The sequence below is a fragment of the Amphibalanus amphitrite genome, unplaced genomic scaffold (genome assembly GCF_019059575.1).
Source record: "Amphibalanus amphitrite isolate SeventyFive unplaced genomic scaffold, NRLGWU_Aamphi_draft 001060F_arrow, whole genome shotgun sequence".
NCBI lineage: Eukaryota > Metazoa > Arthropoda > Thecostraca > Balanomorpha > Balanidae > Amphibalanus > Amphibalanus amphitrite.
In genome coordinates, this window is record NW_024882554.1 from 199,947 (window position 1) to 223,769 (window position 23,823).

General features: G+C 52.8%; 1 protein-coding gene across 1 annotated transcript in view; it reads left to right on the top strand.

Moving 5' to 3' along the window:
- LOC122369671 (roundabout homolog 2-like) overlaps window positions 1-23,823 on the top strand; it is a 71,456-nt gene that overhangs the window by 33,297 nt on the left and 14,336 nt on the right. Inside the window, exon 2 of the mRNA XM_043344577.1 lies at window positions 12,615-12,911. Within this exon, the coding sequence (XP_043200512.1) occupies window positions 12,615-12,911 (297 nt within the window). The remainder of the gene's footprint in view (window positions 1-12,614; window positions 12,912-23,823) is intronic.

Consider the following 23,823-nt stretch of genomic DNA (forward strand, 5'->3'; position numbering starts at 1 on the left):
GGGCCGTTCTCTCAGCTCTGCAGGGACGTAGTCGGGCCGTTCTCCGCTGCGCCGTAGTCGCGGTCATTTCCGGGGGTCCTTCGCCATCGATTGGGGTGCCGCGGCGCCCACCGCCCTCTGTCGTCTTCACCGCCGCTCTCTGTCCATGCCACAGTGCCACACTCTCTGTCTGTGCTGCATAACTCTTGTCCGCTCTCTGTCTGTTCTGATAGAAGTCCTGTCCCCGGCTCTCTGTCTGTTTTGGGTAGAGGTAATGTCCGCTCTCTGTCTGTGGTGATAGGAAGTAGAAGTCTTGTTCGCTCTCGATCTGTGCTGGTAGAGGTCCTATCCGCTTTCGGTCTGTTCTTAGAGGTCCTGCCCGCTCTCTGTCTGTAGGTAGAAACCCTGCCCGTCCTCGGTCTGTGCCGGCAGAAGTCCTGTCCGCTCTGTCTGTGCCTCGCCCTCAGTCTGACCTGTCAGTAGTGGACAGGCGGTGTCTATGGTCCACGGGGTACTGTCCAATATCCCACATTGCTGTCGAATGCAAGATGGACTTCCGGGATGAGCATTTGAACGGTTTTGTCGGCCTGAAGGAGAGCTATAAAAGACCAGATACTAGAATCAGAACCAGTGACCACAGGACCAGGACCATAGGACCAGGGACCATAGGACCAGGGACCATAGGACCAGGGACCATAGGACCAGGGACCACGGGCCACGGCACCGACAGGAACCAGGGACCAGGGACCACAGGACCAGGGACCACACACCAGGGACCACAGGACCAGGGACCACAGGACCAGGGACCACAGGACCAGGGACCACAGGACCAGGGACCACAGGACCAGGGACCACAGGACCAGGGACCACAGGACCAGGGACCACAGGACCAGGGGTCACAGGACCAGGAACACAGGACCACAGACCACAGGACCTGTGGTCTGTGGTCCTGTGTTCCTGGTCCTGTGACCCCTGGTCACAGGACCGCCGCTGTTTGAGATGGCGGTATGAGCACGACCGCCCGATCGCTGCCCGGCCCATCGATCGCCGAAACTCGGACACGGACCGCCGGTCGTCATGGCAACGGTCGCTGCGCCGGAACCGCCGGTCGGCCCGGGCCGCTCCGGGTCCGGGCTGGGCGCCGCTGAATGGCTTGCAGGGCCATGATGAATACAGCACTCCGGGGCCGAGTGGCTATCTGATGGCTGGCGACGCGTGGGCGGCTGGTCCCAGTCCGGTCTGGTCTTGGACCGAGGACCGTGCTGGTGCCGTGCTGGGTGCCGTGCTCTTGACTCAGAGCACGGCAAACCGCTGCTAACTCACGCCTGGAACTTGCCCGGCGAGTTGGCGCACCAAAGGGACGCATCTGAAACTGATAGCCGTTGCCGCCGCCGCCGTCCGTCGGCCACTTGACAATCATGAGCGCGGCTGTCCCTCTTGGACGGCGGCCTTTGAAAGGCCGGGCCGAACTTACGGCTGTGCCGGGCGTCGGCATATTGATGGGCGGAGGACGCTGGTGGAGTGGACGGCCAGAGACCGACCGACACGCCCTGAATCGGCCTTTATCCGGCGGCGCCCGGTCGATGGGCCTTCCCCGGAGGAGATGCTCTTTGTGAACGATCCTGCAGACCGCACCGAGGGCTTAGCATGTCTGGCGGCTGATGTTCTGATTTTCAGTGTTCAGACAACCACGACCGATGCTGGCAACTGAGGCTCAAAAGCACCCAAAGTACCACTGACGTCCACTTGATGCCGGGTCATGTCCCGGACAATGTCGAAAAGCTCACTGAGGTCAGTTACTGTGGAGAATCGAGGCCAGGAGGCAGCTGAAATGGAGCCTGCGTAACACTTTTCTCCTTTCAGTTGTGCGCTGTAACTGCACCCATTGGCGTCCTGGTAACCGAAATGGAGTCTGGGTAACACTTTTCTCCTTGCAGTTGTGCGCCGTAACTGCACCCTTTGGCATCCTGGGCAATCCGCACGTTATTTTTCGCTTTATTGCCCTGTCATTACTAGCACAGAGCTGCACATAATTAACTGACGATGGCCGTTTTCGGTGGAATTACGAGCCGTTGATAATGCATCCATTTGCAGACATGCATTCTTTTCATAAGAGCCCCTCATTGACACCTTGTAGCGTGACGCAAGGATGAATGTGAGCCGTATAAGTGTGAGTCAGCTTCAGCGTCGAGCTGTGAACCGGTGACCCAGCGTTGGTCATAGCCGCCGGCATCTGATGCCGGCAGGGCCGAGTTACACCCTGCAAGTAGCTGGGCCGGGCATGACGTATGGGAGCATGATTGGCTGGTTATGATGTGAGATATATGACGTATGACAGCGCGATTGGTTGGTGATGATGTGAGATGTGTGTCTGCGAGCTGTGGATGTGCCAGGAGGGGGATTGTGAGTTTAGTTGGCTGGAAGGTGTAGAGGAGAGCAGAATAGATCTTCTTCTTGTGCTGGACGGTGACTTTTAAGTCAGTACGACAAGCTATTTCGGCCTTCTCGACTAAGTGTTGTGATTATGTCTGACGTAGAAGAGGGCAGTGGTGCACCGGTAGCTGGTACCAATACCATGGAACCAGAGTTTCCTGCGCCTGCATTCGATCTGCGGGCAATACCGGAGTTCGACGGCAGCGGTGACGTCGTCAGATGGCTGGAGCAGGCGACACAGCTGTGTGCCCTGCGTCGTGTGTCACTGGCCGCTGTCATACCCACACGCCTGAGGGACCAGGCGTACGAGGTGTGGGCCACCCTCTCCTCCACCGAGCAGCGGGATGCTGCAATCGTCCGCCAAAAACTGCATCGTGCATTTGCATTGGGACCCGACGCGGCTATGTATGAGCTGTATCACCGACGTCTACAACCGGGCGAGTCTGTGGATGCCTACCTGGGATCAGTCAAGCGGCTGATATCCCTCATAGGTTCAGTGTCCAACGAAGTGATGACGACGCACTTCCTGCAAGGTCTGCCGCCGGAGGTGCGGCTAACAGTACGTAACAGTGCTGGAGATGAAACTCTCTCCTTGGAGCGAGCCGTCGCCGTCGCTAGGTCAACGTTGGCGATGGCGGCCAGGGAGAGAGCGACTGCATCGGTGGCTGTCGTCCAGCCGCCGCCATCATATGTACAGCAGCAGCGGGGAGCCAGAGGGACGGGTCGCCGTCCACCACTGCGGTGTTGGACCTGTAACCAGGTAGGCCACATCGCCCGGCTCTGCCCAAACGGGCACGGCGACGGCGCTACATCAGCGCCACGGGCTCCGCCGTCGCCAGCTGCCGCAGTGACCCAAGAGCCCCCATCATCGACATCAATGTAAATGGGCGCAAGTGCCGAGCACTCGTCGACACAGGGTGCAGCGAGACAGTGGTGTGGAAGGGCATGGTGTCCTGCTGGGAGCGGAGTGACGCCAGCTTGGTCGCTGTCAACGACAGCCCGGTGCTGTGCTGTGGGCGGGCTGTGGTCAGCCTTGGAGTGCGCGGGGCGACAGTGAGTGTGCGGGCGGTCGTCGTACCGGCCCGGTTGCTGGGCGTAGACGTGTTGCTGGGCATGACCGGCATTGACGCCCTGAAGGGCGTGAGTGTAAGTGGAGGATCCGTTCGCTTCGGGAGCGACAACCCAGTTGCGAGCGTCGACACGGCTGCTGTGGTGCAGCGTGAGGCCCCGCCGGAGCGGGAGGTGTGTCGAGCGGTCGACACGGCTGCTGTGGTGCAGCGTGAGGCCCCGCCGGAGCGGGAGGTGTGTCGAGCGGTTGACACGGCTGCTGTGGTGCAGCGTGAGGTCCCGCCGGAGCGGGAGGTGTGTCGAGCGGTCGACACGGCTACTGTGGTGCAGCGTGAGGCCCCGCCGGAGCGGGAGGTGTGTCGTGCGGTCGACACGGCTGCTGTGGTGCAGCGTGAGGTCCCGCCGGAGCGGGAGGTGTGTCGAGCGGTCGACACGGAGCCGGAGCTAAGGATTGACGAGACTGACTTCACGGCTGTGTTCGATGATGTGTGGACAGTCCGTTGGAAATGGGCCGGTGGCGTGGCTCCGCCCCCGCTTGGAAACTCGATAGCTCAGTACGGTGTGCCGAGTTGTGCGCGTGAAAAATTCGATGCAGAGCTGGCGCTGTGGATTAGTGAGGGCTGGCTGCGCGAATACGATGAGACGATGTACGGTCCCGCACAGGGATTGATCCCGTTGATGGTGGTTACTCAGGCAGCGAAGGACAAGGTGCGGCCGGTGTTAGATTATCGGGAACTCAATCAACACCTGACACGTCACACATCCGACGCTGACGTCTGCGTGGAAGAGCTGCGAAGGTGGCGACGTCACGGACGCCGGGTCGCTGTCCTGGATCTGAAGAAAGCTTTTCTTCAGCTTCGTGTGGACCCGGCCCTGTGGCCGTACCAGACAGTCATCGTGCAAGGGCGGCGGTACTGCCTGACCAGGGTCGGCTTTGGGCTCAGTATCGCGCCTCTGATCATGAAGGCTGTGGTCAGGAAGGTGCTCGCACAGAGCCCCGGGTTGGCAGAGGCAGTGCTGCCTTACGCCGATGATCTGCTGGTCAACGAAGCGGTGGTCTCGGCTGATGAGGTTGCCGAGCACTTCGCTCGATTCGGGCTCACATGCAAGCCGCCGGAGCGGGTCGCGACCGGTGCACGTATGCTGGGCCTTCGTGTCGCCGAGAGCGACGGGCCGGCACTCCAGTGGAGTAGGGACGGGGAGTCACCAACGCAGGCTCCACCCGTGCTAACGCGGCGATCTGTCTTCGCGTGGGCCGGCCAGCTGACATCTCATGTGCCGGTCGCAGGCTGGCTGCGGCCGGCCGCTGCATGGATGAAGCGGACTGCCAACCGCCTCAGCCCGGACTGGGACACTCCGATCGTCAGCGAGGAACTACAACGTGAGGTGGATGAGGTGTCACGGCGGTTTCGAGCATGTGACCCGGCACGCGGCCAGTGGTGTGTGACAGGGACGAGCGTCGTGGTGTGGACCGACGCCAGCTCCATCGCCCGCGGTGTCGTGCTCACTGACCCTGACACGGGCGCCATCATCGAGGACGCGTCCTGGCTGCGTGCCGAATCGGAGAGGGACGTGCACATCAATATCTCAGAACTGGATGCCGCTCTCAACGGTGTCAACCTGGCGGTAGCATGGGGCTTCCGTCGCCTGACGCTCCGGACAGACTCGGTGACGGTGCACCGCTGGCTGAGTGACGCGCTGTCGGGTAAGGCAAGGCTGCGAACCAAGGCGCAGTCCGAAATGCTTATCCGACGGCGCGTGGCTGTTTTCCGTCAGCTCGTCATCGAGTACGAACTGGAGGTCACTATCGAGCTGGTCGCGTCAGCGGTCAACCGTGCTGATGAGGTGACGCGGGTGCCCAACGCCTGGCTGCAGACTGCCGACCAGCCAACCACTGATTCGTCCAAAGCACAACCGGTGGCTGTCGCTGCCATCACAAGTGCCTCAGCGAGTGACATCCGCACCATCCACGAAAACATCGGTCACCAAGGAGTGAGGAGAACGTTGTGGTACGCCCGACGTGAGCTGGGGGTGAGGCGGGTATCAAAACCAGCTGTGCGAGACGTGGTCAGACGATGCCAGACGTGTGCCTCGATTGACCCGGCGCCGGAGCGCTGGCCCGGTGGGTCACTCGGAACAGAACGCACGTGGGATCGCCTGGCCATGGATGTCACCCACGTGCACGGCCACCCATACCTGACGCTGGTGGACTGCGGGCCGTCGAGGTACGCCATATGGCGACGGCTTCGCCGGGCAGGAGCTCTGGAGATTGTGAGTGAGCTGGAGAACGTGTTTCTAGAGCGTGGAGCCCCGGCGGAAATACTCACGGACAATGCGACAGAGTTCCGTGGCCGGGTCATGTTAGCGTTCGCGGCTCGCTGGGACGTATCCATCCGGTTCCGCGCTGCCTACGAGCCCGGCGGGAACGGCATCGTCGAGCGCCATCATCGTACCATCAAAGTGATGGTGGCCCGGCAGTCCTGCTCCGTTGCTGAAGCAGTCCATCGATACAACGTGACACCGAAGGATGGCAGTGACCCGGCCACAGCTCCAATCAACGGGGTGCTTCGACACCCTGGCCGAGACGTTGACGTGACGCCCCGCAGAACCTCAGACGAGCCTGGTGACGCCCTGCCGCTGAAGAAACCCGGTGTATACCAGGTAGGGGACAAGGTGTGGGTTCGGCGGCGGGGCGACCGATGTTTTGTAAAGTCAGACGAGGGTATTGTGACAGGCGTCGTTTCGGCCCAGACAATCGAAGTCGATAATGTCCCACGACATGTGCGAAACCTCCGACATCGGTTGACCGTCCCTGAATGTCCGAGGCCAGGGGCTCTGCGAGCGCCAACGGTGGAGTGGTCTGATGACAGCGAGTGTGATGGCGTGTGTGTGTCGCCAGCTCCGAGTGATGTGACGGAGTCGGACACGCGGCCGCCCAGCGTCGCTCAGTCCCCGGACCCCGATCCACCGACCGGGTCCGATGTGTCCGCAGACGAGAGTGAAACGTTCGTGCCTGCGACGCTGCGGCGTGGTACGCGTGTTCGAAGAGAGCCGGAAAGATATGGCGATGGTGTGCCAGAGGATGTAGTTGATGCGTTGATTGAATGACATGTAACATGTAGAGTAATGTGGTTCTTCAGAACCAGGGGGTGATGTAGCGTGACGCAAGGATGAATGTGAGCCGTATAAGTGTGAGTCAGCTTCAGCGTCGAGCTGTGAACCGGTGACCCAGCGTTGGTCATAGCCGCCGGCATCTGATGCCGGCAGGGCCGAGTTACACCCTGCAAGTAGCTGGGCCGGGCATGACGTATGGGAGCATGATTGGCTGGTTATGATGTGAGATATATGACGTATGACAGCGCGATTGGTTGGTGATGATGTGAGATGTGTGTCTGCGAGCTGTGGATGTGCCAGGAGGGGGATTGTGAGTTTAGTTGGCTGGAAGGTGTAGAGGAGAGCAGAATAGATCTTCTTCTTGTGCTGGACGGTGACTTTTAAGTCAGTACGACACACCTGTCTGTGCACGGTGGAACGCCTGAACAACTTTCGCTGTCGAAACGGAGAGCATGAAACCCTGTTATCACTTGCTCACTGTATCACAGTATAAACGGAGTATCAGTCACTCCCCGACACTCAGAAAGTCCTGTTACATGGACCACCGCTCTGGAGAAGCCCCACGGACCGCCGGAGCCTCCCCCGCCCGCTCCTTTCAGCTGGTTTCGTCTGTGGTCGTTCGACGGCTCGAGCCCTCGTCATCACTTCCGGTCGCCGTCGGCCGCCGGAAGTGACAACCCCCGGGGCATCAAATCTGGCACGCGCTCCGCGACTGGAGAGTAAACAGGGCGCGAAATACGGCCCGCGCGCGCGGCCCGGGATTAGCACGGCTCGGCACCGCTTCTGTTGACTGATATCGGGTCCACTTCCGGCTGCTGAGGGTACTCAGGGCGACCGGTGACCTCAGGCTGTGGCCGTCCAATATTTTTACGGTCGGCAGCCTTTTCAGACTTCATTTCGCAGCAACTAGCAACAGCATAGCAGTTCGGACAGGTGCTTCACAAGGCACACGGCTGCTACCCAGTCTCTTTTCATGCGGCAACCAATTTTTGTATACCGCTCAACAAAGCCTGGGTAGGCCCTATTTCTCCACATGACTCTTCTAACAAGGTATTTTGGCCAACTAGAGCCGACCATCTGAGCCGCTGTGGCCCTCACTGGCTCATCTGAACCTCATGCTCGGTCATGAAGCGGCGGCGGCGGCTGTATTCTGTCCGGCAATGGTCGGGTACGACGGGCTGGCCTCCTAATCCCATCAGCTCGGCGACTGTACCGGCCACCAGCTCCGACACTGAGCGCAATCGATCATACTAGTGAGGCGCGGACTGTCCGCGGGGGCAGCTGCTGATAGGCGGACTGCAGGCTGCTGAGAGGTGGGGCTGGGCTGCTGATAGGCGAATTGAGCTGCTGAGCGGCGGGTCTGAGCTGCTGAGAGGCGGACTGCGGCTGCTGAGCGCAGGTCTGGGCTGTTGAGCGCCGGTCTAGACTGCTGAGAGGTGCAGGACAGGGCTGAATGAGTGAACAGTCATGGGGCTGAGCTGGGCTGGACTGCTGGGCAGTGGAGCTGAGCTGCTGAGCTGCTGAGCAGTGGGGCTGAGCTGCTGAGCTGCGGGACTGGGCGTCTGATTCGCGGAACTGAGCTGCTGAGCTGCAAGCCTTAGTTGCTGAGCAGCGGGACTGAGTTGCTGAGCGGCGGTCTGAGCTGCTGACCGGCGGAGCTCCTATTGCTGAGTAGCATCGTCATTAATCCGGCGCCATGGTTTATCGCGTTACAGCTCATACCGATCGCGGGCCGCATTCAGCGCTGTGGACCGACCGATTCGAAACGAGGCCATTCGTCTGTGTGCCGACACTGGGCTTATTGGCAACATGGCGGCTTTGGCCTCAACTCGTGTGTCGGTCGCCAACGGAATATCGCCCTCGACACGACCGGTTGTTGGCCCAGTCGATATGTTTGGTCTGCGGGCCGTGTGTGGTCGGCCGGTCGGTCGGCAGGCGGGGCGGACGCTCTGTTACACATTAAGGCACATATGTGTGTCAAAACAGTCGAGCGAATATGCAGCTGAACGTGACGAATGGCGATGCTAGCTGACCTACCTGCCGTGGACGACTCCGCTTGGCGCACTACCGGGACACATACCTGTCCTGGAGTGCCCCCTTGAGTGTCCTCGTTGAGTGTTCTCATTGAACGTCTTCGTTGAGTGCCTGCGTAAAGTGGCTCCCTGAAGAGCCGCCCGCCCCGAAGAACCAGCGGCATCTCCCACGCACTCCTTCCGTGTTGTCGTACTCGCGCGTCGGTAACCGGCTCACCACGCAGGCGCTAATGAAAATATGTCGTGCCGGGCGGTCGGTGGGGTCGAGGGTCGCTCATTACCAGGGTTCCCAGCTGCTGCCGCACGTCTGGGCAGTACCTGGTATACACTCTCCCACAGCGAGAGTCGAGGGCTAAGGGAGACCTGAGGCTGGACGACGAAAGGCTTAGGAAGTCACATCTCTGGGCTTACTGGTGCGAAGAAGGCTTGCTGCTACAATGTAGGAAGGCTGTGCTAGGCTGACTCTTTTGATCCAAAAGAGGTTTAGTCCACTCTTTTAATCAGAGAAGACCCCAAGTACCGCGGGAGGGCTGTTGGAGTCATCGTTGGCGCAGGAGACGGCAAAGGTGAGAGGAAATATAACGAAGAATTCGGGTAAGCCAGTCGCAGGGACTATAGCTCAGCGACTGCAATGAAATCCTGCGGAAAGTATAAGTGACAGGCACTTACGAAAGATAAGACAAGAAGTTGCTGGGGACGGGGACGAAGGCAGGCATCAGCTCGAAAGGACGAATCTCAGAATAGCTATAGCAGGTCGCGGATCCTCTTTTCCCAAGAGACCTCGGTATAATTCCTGACGCGTATAGATGGTTAGGAGTTACGATGCACGAGAGCGTTAAGAGTTCCCTGAACCAGCGATTACGAAGCGGGACTCACCAGCTGTATGGGACATCAGACTGGACAGATTGCCCACCTCACATCGAGCGTGGTCCCTGAAAGGCCATTGCCGTCGGAACTGAACCGCCTGCAATGTCGTCAGAGCCTCAAATGAACATTTACTGCGGGCTTACCGCACTAACTGCCCGGTCTGCCGGGACAGCTCGGCAGCAGAGATTTACTGGTGTGCGTTGAAAGGGTGCTTGGAGATAATCGAGCGGCGCAGCGCTTCACGAAATTCAAACGGGTTTTCGGTTGTCATTCTTTGCACACAGAACGATAAAATGATAATTTTATTCGGGCCGAAACGTTCCTCACAAGCAAAACAGACTTAAAAGCTGATATCATCATTCATTGAAATTGGGTGGGCCATCCTATTCCTTTCGGCTATCGTAGTTGCGGCTTTCGAGCTCAGCGAGCAATAAAAAACCGTTGTCTCGCAACTATTTTTGTTTCGAAAATCTACACCTCATCACTTGTTTCTCTTTAGTTTTTGCTGTCGTCTTTGAACTAAGCCATCAGTATATAATATTTAGTGTACCTACGGAGGTGCCAATGACGCCATATTCATTAGTGTCATCGAAAAAGGACCAACACCCGAATCATTTCCCTTACTGCGCTCCCACATTTGTTCAGCACTGACAGTTGTTTAGGCCGCGCGTCTAAAAGCGGAGTGACATTTCCGAGACGGTCGGAAATCGATGAGTCGGCCGGGAAATGGGCAGTCCGATTCGGGCCACTGACGTCACCAAAGTGGTGTGTGACGTCACCGGGTGATTGCCGATCCGCCCATTGAGCGACAGACCGGCGCGCCGGCTGGCCTGGACGCGACTCCTGATTGCTCGTTACAGTGACACGGCTCTGATTAACGCTAATTATTGGGAACGTCAAGTGCAGAGCAACTAATGAAAGAGGAATTTCGTCATAAATATGGAGCTCTCGTTGGGCATTGACAGAAGCCACTGGCGGATCCAGGGGGAGGGGGCATTTAGGGCCATGCCCCCAAAGCCCGTTCCCCCCCAAAAACTGAGTTTTAGCATTACGCCTATGACGGTGCATGGAAAGAAAGAGCCGTTTCGGCCATTTGCCCCCTCTCCCACCCCCGCCCCCAAACGTCCGGCTAGATCCGTCAAGGACAGAAGCTCTTTATTTTATAGATAAGCACGTTGCCAGGAAATAAACTCCGCAACAATATTACTAGACACACTGCTTGCAAAAATTAATGACTAAATTTATACGACGATTTATACGATTTATACGACGATTTATACGATTAATACCTAAATTTATGCGACTTATGTTGTCTGTGATGTTGTCATTTGCTCAACACCCCTACAAAAGTATCATCATTTGTACCGCACCTCTACGACCATCCAGTAACACCGGCAGTGCACGCATTGTCGTGACGACATGTCCTCGACCTAATGAGCCTTCACCAAGCAGGTAATGTCCTCAGGCGAGTCACGTGACCTGTCATGGGCGGTGGTGATGCGCTCACAGAGTCAGTCACGTGATGCGCGAGCATTGGTGTCACGAAGCTGCGACGGTCACCTCGCACCAGGTGGTGGTGTCAGTCAGGGTGACAGGTGGATGACAGTTAAGACATGCTGGTGACAGGCAGATGACAGTGGGACAATATTAGTGGCATTGACGCTTGACTGGTGAAGGCCATGAGATGACAGTTTCCACATTTCCACATTTCTCCACATTTCTTTTTTACATCCCTGTGTACTTCGCTGAAGAATGTAACCAAGGTGCACTTTGCTTCGACGCAGAAGTTCAATTGAACTTTTAGGTCCGTTTGAAGTTTTGACGTCATTCTATTTCTATCTTTTTTTCCTCAAGTACAGAGCGGTATGCAGAAACACGCATCTACAATCCGTATCTGAAACGGATTTCTTGCAACATTGACAGGCCAGGGTATTTCTTACATTGTGACGTTGCAAGTGTAGCTGTGATTCTGCTTTTCATCTACATATTAAACATTCTGTCAATATCTTGTCATATCTTCATCTATGCTTTCCCAATTTGGACGGGCAATGCTAATTCTAATGCATGCCTGTCTGGGGTAACACTAAGGAGGGTATGACAATGCACCCCTGCGTTAATGGTCGGCTTTACTTGCATTGGCCGAAGGGGAGCGTGATGATAAATGACAGTGGTCGCCCCTTTCCATAAATATTATAAGTCACTTTGTGGAAACCCCTCGCTTGATGGTATATCCCACAGCTGGGCTATGGGCCGGGGATTAGTGTCCATTATCGCCTGATGTAAATATGAGATCCAGATTAGCACCACAGCGGTCCCTGTATCCATGATACCACAATGGAAGGTGTTTACTCGGTCTGCAGCGTATGCGTAACAGAGCACGGATAATATCAAGATAGCCAAAAATCGGCCCGGGATCTGAATGTCATATACATATTGTGATTATGGACGCCGTAGCAAATTTATCATGGCGATCTGCAAGTTAATGCAGACAACTTCTGGGGACAAACTTAGCTTGATGGAAGCATGTGATTAAGCATGATTTTTATGTGCATTTAATATGCTAGGTTATCAACCGCCTATCTCATTGCCGGCTGCAAAATTGCCTTTTCGTGCGTTTTTTGCTTTTACACTTACTTTATTTATATCATACATGCCGTATGATTCTCAATCAAAGATGGATCGTATTACACGAATCCCGCCAATCCCGTCATGCCAGCCAGTAGCATCCCATATAGCATCAAAACAGCCAGCATTCCCGTTGAAAATAATGTAGTAAAATGTACATTTTAAAAATGTGTAACGTAGTTTTGAAAATCGGAATATCAGTGCAGCATAGGTACACTAGGCGTCGGGTGGTCCGGGTTTTCAATAATGCCTATTATCTTAATAAAATATGTTAAGATAGCGCATAGTTTGAGACTGTGTAGTTGCCTAACTGATCTCAATAATTCGTCCAACCTCGAAAATGCTTATTGTTGTAATGACTAATGATGGTGCATCGAATTTTTAGATGAAAATTGTTCACTCCCATTTCCACTCAAACGTTTCAGCCAGGGGCGAGGTCTGCCAATGGGTATTATCAACATAAAACTAACCCTGTATCCTCTGTTCTGCTCTCAGGCCAGTACCGGTCGCCGCGCATCTCGGAGCACCCGTCGGACACGATCGTACCCAGGAACGACCCGGTCACCCTCAACTGCAAGGCCGAGGGCCGTCCGCCACCCGAGATCCTCTGGTTCAAGGACGGCCAGATGCTCAACTTCAGCTCGTCACACCGGGTCACCCTGCCCGAGGGGGCGCTCTTCTTCCTCACCGTGCAGCAGAACAGCAAGGAGAACGACGCGGGCGTGTACTGGTGCGTGGCGCGCAACGAGGCAGGCCAGGCGCGCAGTCACAACGCCACACTCAAAGTTGCAGGTGAGTGCCGCCGGCCGCAGCTGCAGTGTCACACACAGAGCTAAGAGACGTATAGGTGTGTGAGATAAGAAAATATTGCAATTACATGAGTTCAAACAGAGAATAGAGCATGGACCTCGCTGTGAACGCTTCGCACACTCTTATGCTTTTTGGCCTAGTGGATGTCATAAATCTTATGCTGCTTGATATAATAACATTTCAGCTAGTACGAAAACTTCACTTATTCCCGCATCTATACGGCTCAGTCATGATTCCAAACCTCTCTCTGCCCTTCCCCGCACCTTCCCGACCGCTCAGTCTCCTCCGACGGCTCGTGATGATATCCCGTGCGCTGCTGTTCATTTCAATTCAGTGGACGGCGGTTTTTGCGGCTTTCTCTCCGTCTAAAGCCGTCGCCCGCGGGGTGCTTTCGGCGATACCTGATGCTATCTGTCCGACGGGCCGACACCTTATGCCGTGATCGGTAATTGCTGATTAACCCTCGCATGTGTGCGGCGTTTGCCAGCTTCTAATGTGTAGGGGGGGGGGGGTCGGTTGGACCCCCCTCTTGCCGTTTGGCCCCTGATCGAGCTAGAGCTTCGCGGAAAAAACGAGCGTGTTGCCCGTGACGAGAGGAAGCCGATGATACCCAATTTTAAGGTCCTAGGTCATTGGTTGACCTTCCAGGTCAGGTCAATGACCCAAAGTCGGGAAAATCGGGACCTGTTAGAAAGTCGTAAAGTGTGGCTGCTAAGGGGTTTTTCGGGGTGCTGATCACGAAAATCGTGTTAGTTTTGATCACAGATGATGTCTTGAAGCATTTAGACCAGGTCGGGTCAGGTCAGGTCAGGTCAACCAGTAGGCGTCGTGACGGGTATTCGTAGTACGTGTCAACCGCCTCTGACAGCTTCGTAACATGTTACGAAGTCACCAAAACTACTTTGTAAATGTTCAAATGGTTGCTAAATTCGAATTCAGCTCCAAAAACTAGCCTAGAAACATGTAAAACTCGAAAAAGTGACCCGAGGTCACCCGAGGTCACCAAAGGTCAATGACCTGACCTGACCTTCAGGTGACCTTGACAAACACGGGAGTAACATCTAATCACATGTTTGAACGTTTGAAACCACGAAAAGCTTGCAAACACGCGGCTAGTGCGAGCCGACATACGCGAAATAGCGATTCCGGCCAAACATGGTCTCGGAAAAGAGGTCACAGGTCAAAGGTCATTTGGGTCAGGGTCATGAAATTTTCAGGGTAGGTGTAAAATTGATCAATGCGAGGGTACTGAAAGTTTCGTCGCGATCGGCCGCTTTTTACGCGAGTTATTCGCGAAATACCATGGGGGGGGGGTCCATCCGACCCCCCCCCCCTACACATGCGAGGGTTAACATGCGGTGGTCTATAGCTCAGTTAGTCTCAGTGTGCACTGTGCAGCACAAATACTGGTTGTTTACGTCCTATTCCTACTTTTGTTTTCTTTGCATACTTACTTTGCATACTTTCTTTGCATATGTAGGGGTAAATTTTGTCCTTATATAACTCAGGGCTTTGTGTTGCCGATCGATGCAATACATAGATCCATAATCATTAGCGGGGTGGCGAAAATTCGATATCATTCTAGTTCTTTGGAATATCGAAGATAAAAAACGTTGGTTATTAGTGTTTCTGTAGTTGGTGATGTTTGCATACCAGGACAGTGCGCGACATGTTATGCACTATAAATTGCGAAGTAAGTTGCTTTGCCAAAGAAGCCATGTTTCCAGCCCCTAATGACATTCCCATTCATGTCGCACGAATGCACCGTGAAGTCCGTAACAACCGTCACGGTGTCATAGTGTGGTCAGGCTGGCTCGTTCCGCAAACCATTCGGGGACACCATGCGCCACAAAGTCGTCATTCCGCCCTGGCACAACACACACCAAGGCTGTAGGTAGTGGGACGATCAATCGTATACCGCGCGCTGGCCGGGAGCGATCACGTGACTGGACGGTGCGGTCACGTGACCGGCCGATGCCTGAGGCGGTGTGGGTCGCGGCAGGTCGCTGTCACCCAGCTGCCGTGGTCGCCGTAGAGGCACTATAGAAGGGGCTCGCAGACGGCAGCTCTCAAGGCGGATAGAGGGCCGGTGTCGCACGTCACTCACGAGACGAGATCAAACGAGCCGACCGGCGAGATCGCCCTCGCCTCGAGACCGTCTGTCGTCTTTAGAGCCCTCTGCGCTGAGCGGGTGGGCCGGCCGTCTTCAGTTCGCCCACACAACCCTGCAGAGGGATTGAAGAGATATGCTAGACTCCTAAATGACAGCCATGAATATTCTACAGCGGTGTTAAATATTCATCTTTCGTGCGAGCATTTCACTTGATTAGACCACATTTACTTTATTGAAGTGCTGATCGGAGTTTTACGTGACCATGATGAACGTGACGTGGTACCTAAGTCTAAATTCAGCTCATTTGCTGAATGTCCAGACATTGATGCCATAACATTTACGGTTGCAAAACTACTCGAGGCGCCTCTGAGTCCATTCAATCAATACAAATGTGCTGGAGTGCCGCCGCGAAGACCCCCGCAGTCTATTGATGGGGCACTTGGGACGGCCCTGAGGGCGCTGACCTTGACATGAGCGGGCTCTGCAATTAATCCGACTCACGCTACTGAAACTGCCGGTGGCAACATACAGCTGTTTGAGTAGATCCATGACTGGCTGGAGTGGCATCATTCAGAGACTTTCTCAGAGTGAAAGGGCTTTGCAGACCTCCTTTTCAGTGCGCAAGAAATAAGCAATAATCAGAGATGGCTGCTGGAAAGGAAGAGCGGTAGGCATTACCGGTACCTTTAAGTTTTCTGATGTTGTTGCTGCTCATGGGACACAAAGGAGATATGCATTTTCATAGCCAGATTAATTACTGATGATTGATTATCGATTATCGGCGCGGAGATGAATGATGACCGGGTGAAAGGTGTCGGCTGACAGCATCACCTTAGCTCGGTGCAGCATATCGGACGGACGTGCCGCTCGTGGTCCAACTCCGCTCCAAATTGAAGGTCGGTCGTCACTGACCCGCGGTTGAGTCCACTAACCCTACTGTACCGAATGATTTATGACGTTTCGGTAAATAGAGGTCGGCATGTTGATGTGCCCGTCGATAGGATAATGGCACATGTCGTGCATTATCACAATCACGGGCTGGTCCGTGCATTATAGTCTTCCTACGCTTGAAGTAGGTCATGTCGTATATTTCGCAGACTAAATTGAGATTAGAATGATTCTCAGCAGATAAGTGAAAAGTTTTTTTTGGGTGCATCATAGGGCTGCCCTTTAAGTGATCGAATTTTTCTCAGAAACAGTTAAATGTCACTGATTGTCCGCGACGATGAACCTCCCAGTGTTCACAGAAATCCACCTCGATGTGTATTTTGCTCAAGTAAAGCAATTGGATGAAATGAAACTAAGAGTAATATTTAATGGAGGACATTGTGGCTTTAGTGGTGAGACGTAAAACTGCAATACTTTTCACTGCAATGCAATGGTTATCATCAGCCGCGTTACAGCCATTGTCTTCAGCTGCAGTCTTATATCCCTCCCATGCAATCTGCATTCGGTCTTTATACCCCGGCTTGTCTGTGCATTGGTGATTCGTGGCGATTCTGTCCATTGTTTAGTCGACTTTTCGCCGCGATGCGCCAAAAGACGCCGCAAAGCGCCACAAAAGGCACGTGTGCCAGGGCATATTTTAACAAATTTTTACTGCGTCCCAAAGTTGAGCAGAGGGCACGTGCTGTCGTGCTACGACTAAGGGCACAGGGCAAGGAACAGAGTAGGGCACTGAGGAGGGCAGAAAGTAGGGCATGGCAGGCTACAGGGCATGGCACAGGACATTTTAGAGGGAAGGGTACAGGTCAGGGCACACAGCAGGGCACAGGTCAGGGAACCGGACAGGGCACAGGGCAAGGACACAGTGGGTCAAATCAGCAGGGGCTACGTCCCAAGGCGAGGGGGCTGCGTCCCAGAATGGGACGCAGTAGGTGCCTTAAAATATGTCCTGACGTGTGCGCCACATCTAGTCATCGACAGTGGCGTTCGCCAGAGCAGCGTGTTGGCGACTGTGAGATAGTGCTAGATGTTCCAACATGTAGGGCACCCAAAAACAGAACGCTACAGAACACATCTCATTTGATCTGACCTGAACAGCGGGCTCATTCGACTTCACACATACGCAACTCAATGTTCGGACCTTTCCCCTGAGCTCTGCTGCGTTACAGCTCCCTAGCATGAGCTTATCGATTCTAGAACAGAGCTGTAACTATCCCAGTCGGTTATTGACCGTTGGTTCTGTTTGCTTTGGTCATCCGGCAAAGCTGCCTGACCCGATGGACCGTACTGAAGGTCCTTATCATCAAAGAACAACAGATTCAGACGCCCTATCGATCACTGCATTCCTCTAACCCACGTGGCTTCAAAGATTTGCTCTGTGATAGTCGTGTACATGAACGTGAATGAACGTAGACGTTGTGTGCACAAATATGGCCAGTTACAGACCACTTGAGGAGCACAGGGTCATCCTGTCTGGTATCCGTCCTTTGAACTGCTATCCATTGTTTGTGACGAACAAACATGCATGCTTTCCGGCCTGCATTGTGATCCCTGGTCCTGCAGGCTTCTGGCAATGGCTGAGCTCAAGGGGATTGAGTGATAAGATATTGCTCTGTGTCAAGGAGTAACTTAATTCCGGAATGTCACGTTTGAATTCTTAAACTAAACAAGAATCTTTTTTTTTTTTGCTTTTGTTGACCGCAACACGCGGTATTTCCGATGAGGTTGCAATCTCATGCGACTCAATACAGCTTTGAGTGTGCCCAGGGAAGTTTGTGGAACACCACAAACTCCCCCATCAACTTATCCATTTATAATGCGTTATTATATCTTACTTTACCTTAAAACTATGTAATCAATAAAAATGGTAAAATTTACCTTATGCTCATAATATCGGGTAAATTAATTGAAAAGTTCGAAAACATATTCTGGACCTTTTTTCAATTAATTTATCCGATATTATGAGCATAAGGTCAATTTTACCATTTTTATTTACAATCATTACAATCATGCTCAAAGAAACGTTGTACCATATGAAAATATGTGAACACTATGTTTCAGAACGAGATTTGCTTTCAGCATTTTTCTTTTTTCGCAAGCAAAGAATTCACATTGTTTCGGAACTTTCCCCAATCGACTTGGGGCTATTACAGTTCCAAAAGGATCGGTAACAGCGAAAAACAGTGGCGTCATCACATCATACATAGTGAGCACAACACAAATGCCGCAGCCTTAATCAACATAACGAAAAGTGATAATAATAATAATTGCTAACAATGAAATTGCAGGTTGCACGTTGAATGTAACATACAATGGGATGGTTGTTCGAGATGTTCACAGCCACATTCAAGTACACTAACATACATGTCATCAAGAACGCAGGTATTTAGATTATGTCTGTACAGGTCGGTCACATATATGGCTCACTAACTTGCTAGCAAACGTTGGTATTGGCAGTAGTGTCAGATCATGAGGCAGAGCATTATATTGTCGGGGTGCGCGACTACAAAAACGTCTCCGGCCCATTTCTGTACAGGACATAGGTACCTGCAGATTGTTATTCTGCCTAGTATCGCGGTCGCGAATGTCCGACCTCAAAATGAGGTTGTCGGCAAGCGTTTTAGGCACTCCCGTGCGACGCACTTTGTGAGCCATACACAGAGTATGGTATTCGACAAGCTCACTGGCTTTAAGCCAGCCTGATTTATGTAATAAGTCAGACACGTGATCAAATTTCTTGCGTCCAAAAATGACTTTAGCCGCATAGTTTATGACTTTTTGGATGCGATTAATATTTTTGCGCGTACCATTACCATAAACAGACAAACAATAACGGATATGTGAAATGACTAACGCATCAACCAGTATCGAGATTACTGACGGCGGCAGGTGACCCCTCAGTTGCGCTAATCCGATGAGGATACCAAAACAACGCTGAGCGATTGATGAGACGTGCGCATCCCAGCTGAGAGTACAGTCAAACTGGACTCCAAGGTTTCTGGTCTCCGAGACGGGAATCAGAGTACAACCATGAAATCTAACAGTGCCATTAGGGGGATCGCGCATGTTCTTAGGACTTCCAAGTAGCATCAACTGTGTTTTACCAGCGTTTAGTTTGAGTCCGTTGGCACGAAACCACAGCCCTATGCATTCTAGTATTCGTTCTAATTTGCAGGTTACTTTTTCGAATTCGTCTTTTCTGCCACTGACCAAAATCTGCGTGTCATCCGCATACTGAACAATCACTGCATCTTCAGCAAACAAACTTAGATCATTAGCAAAAATACAATACAGAAGTGGACCTAAGGCCGAGCCCTGGAATACACCGATATCATTAGGGAGGGGTTTGGAACACTGGACAATTCCTTTGCTGTCGGTAAAACGAACACTTTGAGTGTGACCACAGAGGTAGCTAGAAAACCAGGAAATTTCGATCCCATGCAACTGCAGCTTTGTTAGAAGTTTAGAGTGATCAATCACGTCAAAGCATTTACTTAAGTCGAGCATGCAGAGAAGTGAAAATTCTCCCTTGTCCTTAGCAGAAAGGATGTGATCAGAAATGGTAAGGAGAGCTGTTTCGGTTGAGTGCCGAGGACGAAAGCCGTGTTGCGAGGGAGAAAGAAGATGGTTATAAGACAGGTACCTGTACACTTGTTGGTGAACAGCGCGTTCAACAATTTTTGCGATGACGGGAACTATCGAAATCGGCCGGTAATTACAAGGCTTTGACGACTCTCCAGATTTATAAACAGGAAAAACAAGAGAGTGTTTCCAGGAGGATGGCACCTCGGAAAGGGAAATGCTAGAGTTAACTAAATGAAGAAGCACATAGCCGATTGCATCGAAAGCCATGCGGATCATTTGAATATTGATGCCATCTTGGCCACATGCGTTTGATCCATTCATATGAAAAACAATATCTCTCAGCTCAGAAAGTGTTAATAAACTTGGTTTGAAGGCGCAAGCCCCGACTCGAGGTAAACGGCATGGTATGTCAGTGGCCGGCCCCTCATTCCTCACCTCGTTGGCCACACGAGGGCCCACACTAACAAAATACTCGTTAAGCTGATCGGCCGTCAGGTCGGGTAGTATGCGCTCAGCTTTTTTAGAGCTCACAACAGATCTAATTTCCCGCCAAGTGGAATGGGGACCCTGGTCGCAGATGCGTTGTTTAATGTCAAGGCGTTTATCACGTCTGATGGCTGACCGTACTGACCGGTTCAATGCCTTATACTCGGCCGAGCTGTGACCGCCGGCGTTTAGTGCCACTCGACGGCGAGTCATAAGCTGTTTCGTCTGATCACTAACTGGAGGTGCATTCGAATCATTTCAGGATGAAATTTGCCTTCAGTTTTTCCTTTTTTCGCAAGCAAAGAATCAAGGAAATTAAAAGTAAGTAGAGCTAGTATAAGTAGATGGCTGGTCCCCGTGTTTCGAAGGTTAAACGTTCCTCTGAATATGCACGGCACGACGTAATGGCGTGTGCGAGGGCGTAGCCGGCTAGCTGCGCTTTATATACGCAGCATATGTCGACTGCTATCTCACTACGAGCCGCAGCCGATGTAATGGCGGACGAACGGGCGGCGCCCATTCTACCGATTGCAGGTTTAATTAGTGTAAATAGTGCTGGTGAATTTCGCCGCGGCGCGCTCGTAGGCTAGCTGCCGCTGACAACAGATGAGAGCTGCCAGTTTATGCATGGACAGGCCCACATTAAACTGCAGGCTCTGCATTATATGCGCCGCTCAGGCTTTGATGGTTGGGAGGGGCGGCCGGCTGGGCCAGGCGGTATGCCAGGGAAGCACGAACCGTGGCGCTCTGCAGAAACCAGGGGCGTGCGTCAGAGAGCCTGTGGAGCTGCTAATAGGTACCGCTAGCTGCGTGAAGGTTACTGAGAAATAGAGATTCGGAAACAGCGCCATTGAAACCAATAAATGAGAACAATCACCCTTAAACGCCCAAAACATATACCTAACGCAGTAACGCTGTTTTTGTAGCTCGGGAATTAAATGTCACGAGTCACGACTACTTTTCGTAGCATATCCAACGTCAGGATTGTTTATGTATAAATATAAGTTACCTACCTGCTTTGATCTCCCAGTAGCTTCACTACTCAACATCCCTTGCACTCCACGCAACATTCCGCTCCTTTTCCATAGCTCCACTCACCCTTCTCATAGTGGCGATCCCCACCCCGTCTCCTCCGACCCCGTTCATGCCCCGGGGCGACCGTTTACGACCGGTCCCAGACGGTGGCGGCCGTCACGACAGCACGCAATGAGGTCCAACGCGGCCCGCGTTAGGAGACCAGTTGCTGATCCCCAGTGCCGCCGCCTGGTGCACTCAACTGGACAATCCTCATAGCGATTTTCAAACGAGTCCTCGAGAGGGGCTGAGTTATTAGCTGCGGGTGCCTCTGAGTGGCCCCATCGATGTGTGGTCTTAGGCTGACTCATGAGTCTTGGGTTGACTACGCCAGCTGACTCATGAGTCTGAGTTAGAGGTGGCAAAAGATGAAAATTTTTGGAACCAGACTCGAACCAGACCCGGCTGGACATTTCTGGAACCAGTCAGACCCGGTCTTAGTTGGAATCGGAACCAGTTGGACCCGTTCCCCAAAAGTCATTTAATACAAACTACTTGTAGGTATCATTAGTTGCATCAAGTAAAACAGCCTATTTCCCACTGGGAATACTCACGAGCTATTGTGTGCAAAGAAACATTCACTTCATTCATTTAATATTTTGCAATAATCATGTAGTGTGCAATATGTATAGTTTATGGAAGGACCCGGTTGGACCCGTCAGAAAAGTTCCAGGAACCGGTCTGGACCCATATGGGTCCAGACTGGTTCTTGGGACCGGGTCCTCGGGTCCACATTTTGCCACCTCTAGTCTGAGTCGTCTCTCCCCTCCGGCGGTGGCGGGACAGAGAACCCACAAAAAAGTGTGTAACCATAAGCGTTTATGCCGTGTAATTTGATCGTCCGGTCTGAAGGCGGGTGTTCAGCATGGGGAGGAGACGGAGCGAGGCGAGGAAAGGGTGACGACATGGTGGGAAGACGGAGAGAATTGAGGCGATTCACTCCCGCCCCAACTGTATCGTGTCAGACAAGCCTCTCCCTCGCCATGTTGCTCTTCCGTGGTTTCATTTCCTTTCTCTCTCCTCTTTCTAATCTCTCTCTCTCTCTCTCTCTCTCTCTCTCTCTCTCTCTCTCTCTCTCTCTCTCTCTCTCTCTCTCTCTCTCTCTCTCTCTCTCTCTCTCTCTCTCTCTCTCTCTCTCTCTCTCTCTCTCTCTCTCTCGCTCTCGCTCTCGCTCTCGCTCTCGCTCTCGCTCTCGCTCTCGCTCTCTCTCTCTCTCTCTCGCTCTCGCTCTCGCTCTCTCTCTCTCTCTCTCTCTCTCTCTCTCTCTCTCTCTCTCTCTCTCTCTCTCTCTCTCTCTCTCGCTCTCTCTCGTTCTCACTCTCCCTGGGTATTTTTAACCTTCATACTTTGTAAAAACTTTTATTTTCATTTGGTATTCCCAAAAATGAGTTAATTCGTTGAAATTCCACCTACTGGATACGCCAGACAGCACACGTGCTATATTTCCTTCCGCGCTAATTGGTGCTGGCTGACCGGCGTTTATGAATGCAGGGGACTCCGTGACCCGAGAGACCACGGTGACCTCAGAGAGTCAGAGACTCCGGTGACCCCAGAGACCTCGGTGACCCCAAAGGCCACGGTGACCTCAGAGACTCCGGTGACCCCAGAGCAGGGGCGGCACGCACAGTGATGCAAATGGGGCTCACGAGTGGCCTTAAATACCGAAAAGGCCCAAATTTCAAGTTCACCTAATTGAATAAATCGTAGTATGGCCAGTCAGGCAAATGTTTGGAGTGTCTGAAAAAACATGTCTTTCATGTTTTTGTCAAAACCGGCCTCGTGTATGATTGTCAGAAGTCGTGACATTTTCTATGTCGTAAAATGACTGTCAGATACTCGCAACTTCAAACGCCGCTAGCGTGCGGCCAATTCATACAAATGACAAAAATTATACATGGCAATTATCCCCAAGGTCTGTTGCTTCTAATGCAGGGTAACAAAAAGCCGCATCTCTTTTGGTTTGGCGTTGATCTAACTATTTGTCATCATGTTGCAATCGCAGTATTTTACTTAAAAATATTTGCTTTCGTTTCACCTAGAGCAGTTTACACAGTGTGTCCCCGTTAGTGCACCATACCATAGCATTCCGTACTCATTTCTGAGCCACACTGTGAAAGAATGAAGGCGCTAGCACAGGGTTGAACGGCGCTACTAAAGTTTTCGTCCGTTGCGGTCGGGTGCCGCGGCGCGGTGGGCAGCCCGGGCGACCGCGCCGCGGGCGGCCGGCCTCAGCGGGGGTTCGTCGATGCATCCCTCTGCTGTTCCTAAACGAAGTGTCCAATCGCCTCACGACAAAAACCAATGGATTGCTCTTGACAAGATCTCGTGAGTGAGCATATTACTTTTGACTTAAGGTCAATATTTGACCTACTTAGTACTTATAGCAGTTCAAAGTTAAACGTCTGTCGAAATTGCGATCCGCGGTGAAAGCAATCCGCCCCGACCGCGACACCCGACCGCGCCGGACAAAAACTTCAATAGCGCCGGTCTGCCCTGTGCTAGCGCCTTAATCCTTTCACAGTGTGACTCAGAAATGGTTAGGGAATGATATGGTATGGTGCACTAACGGGCACACACTGTGTAAACTGCTGTAGGTGAAACGAAAGCAAATATTTCTTAGTAAAAAACTGCGATTGCAACATGATGACAAATGATTAGATCACCGCCAAACCAAAAATGATGCGGCTTTTT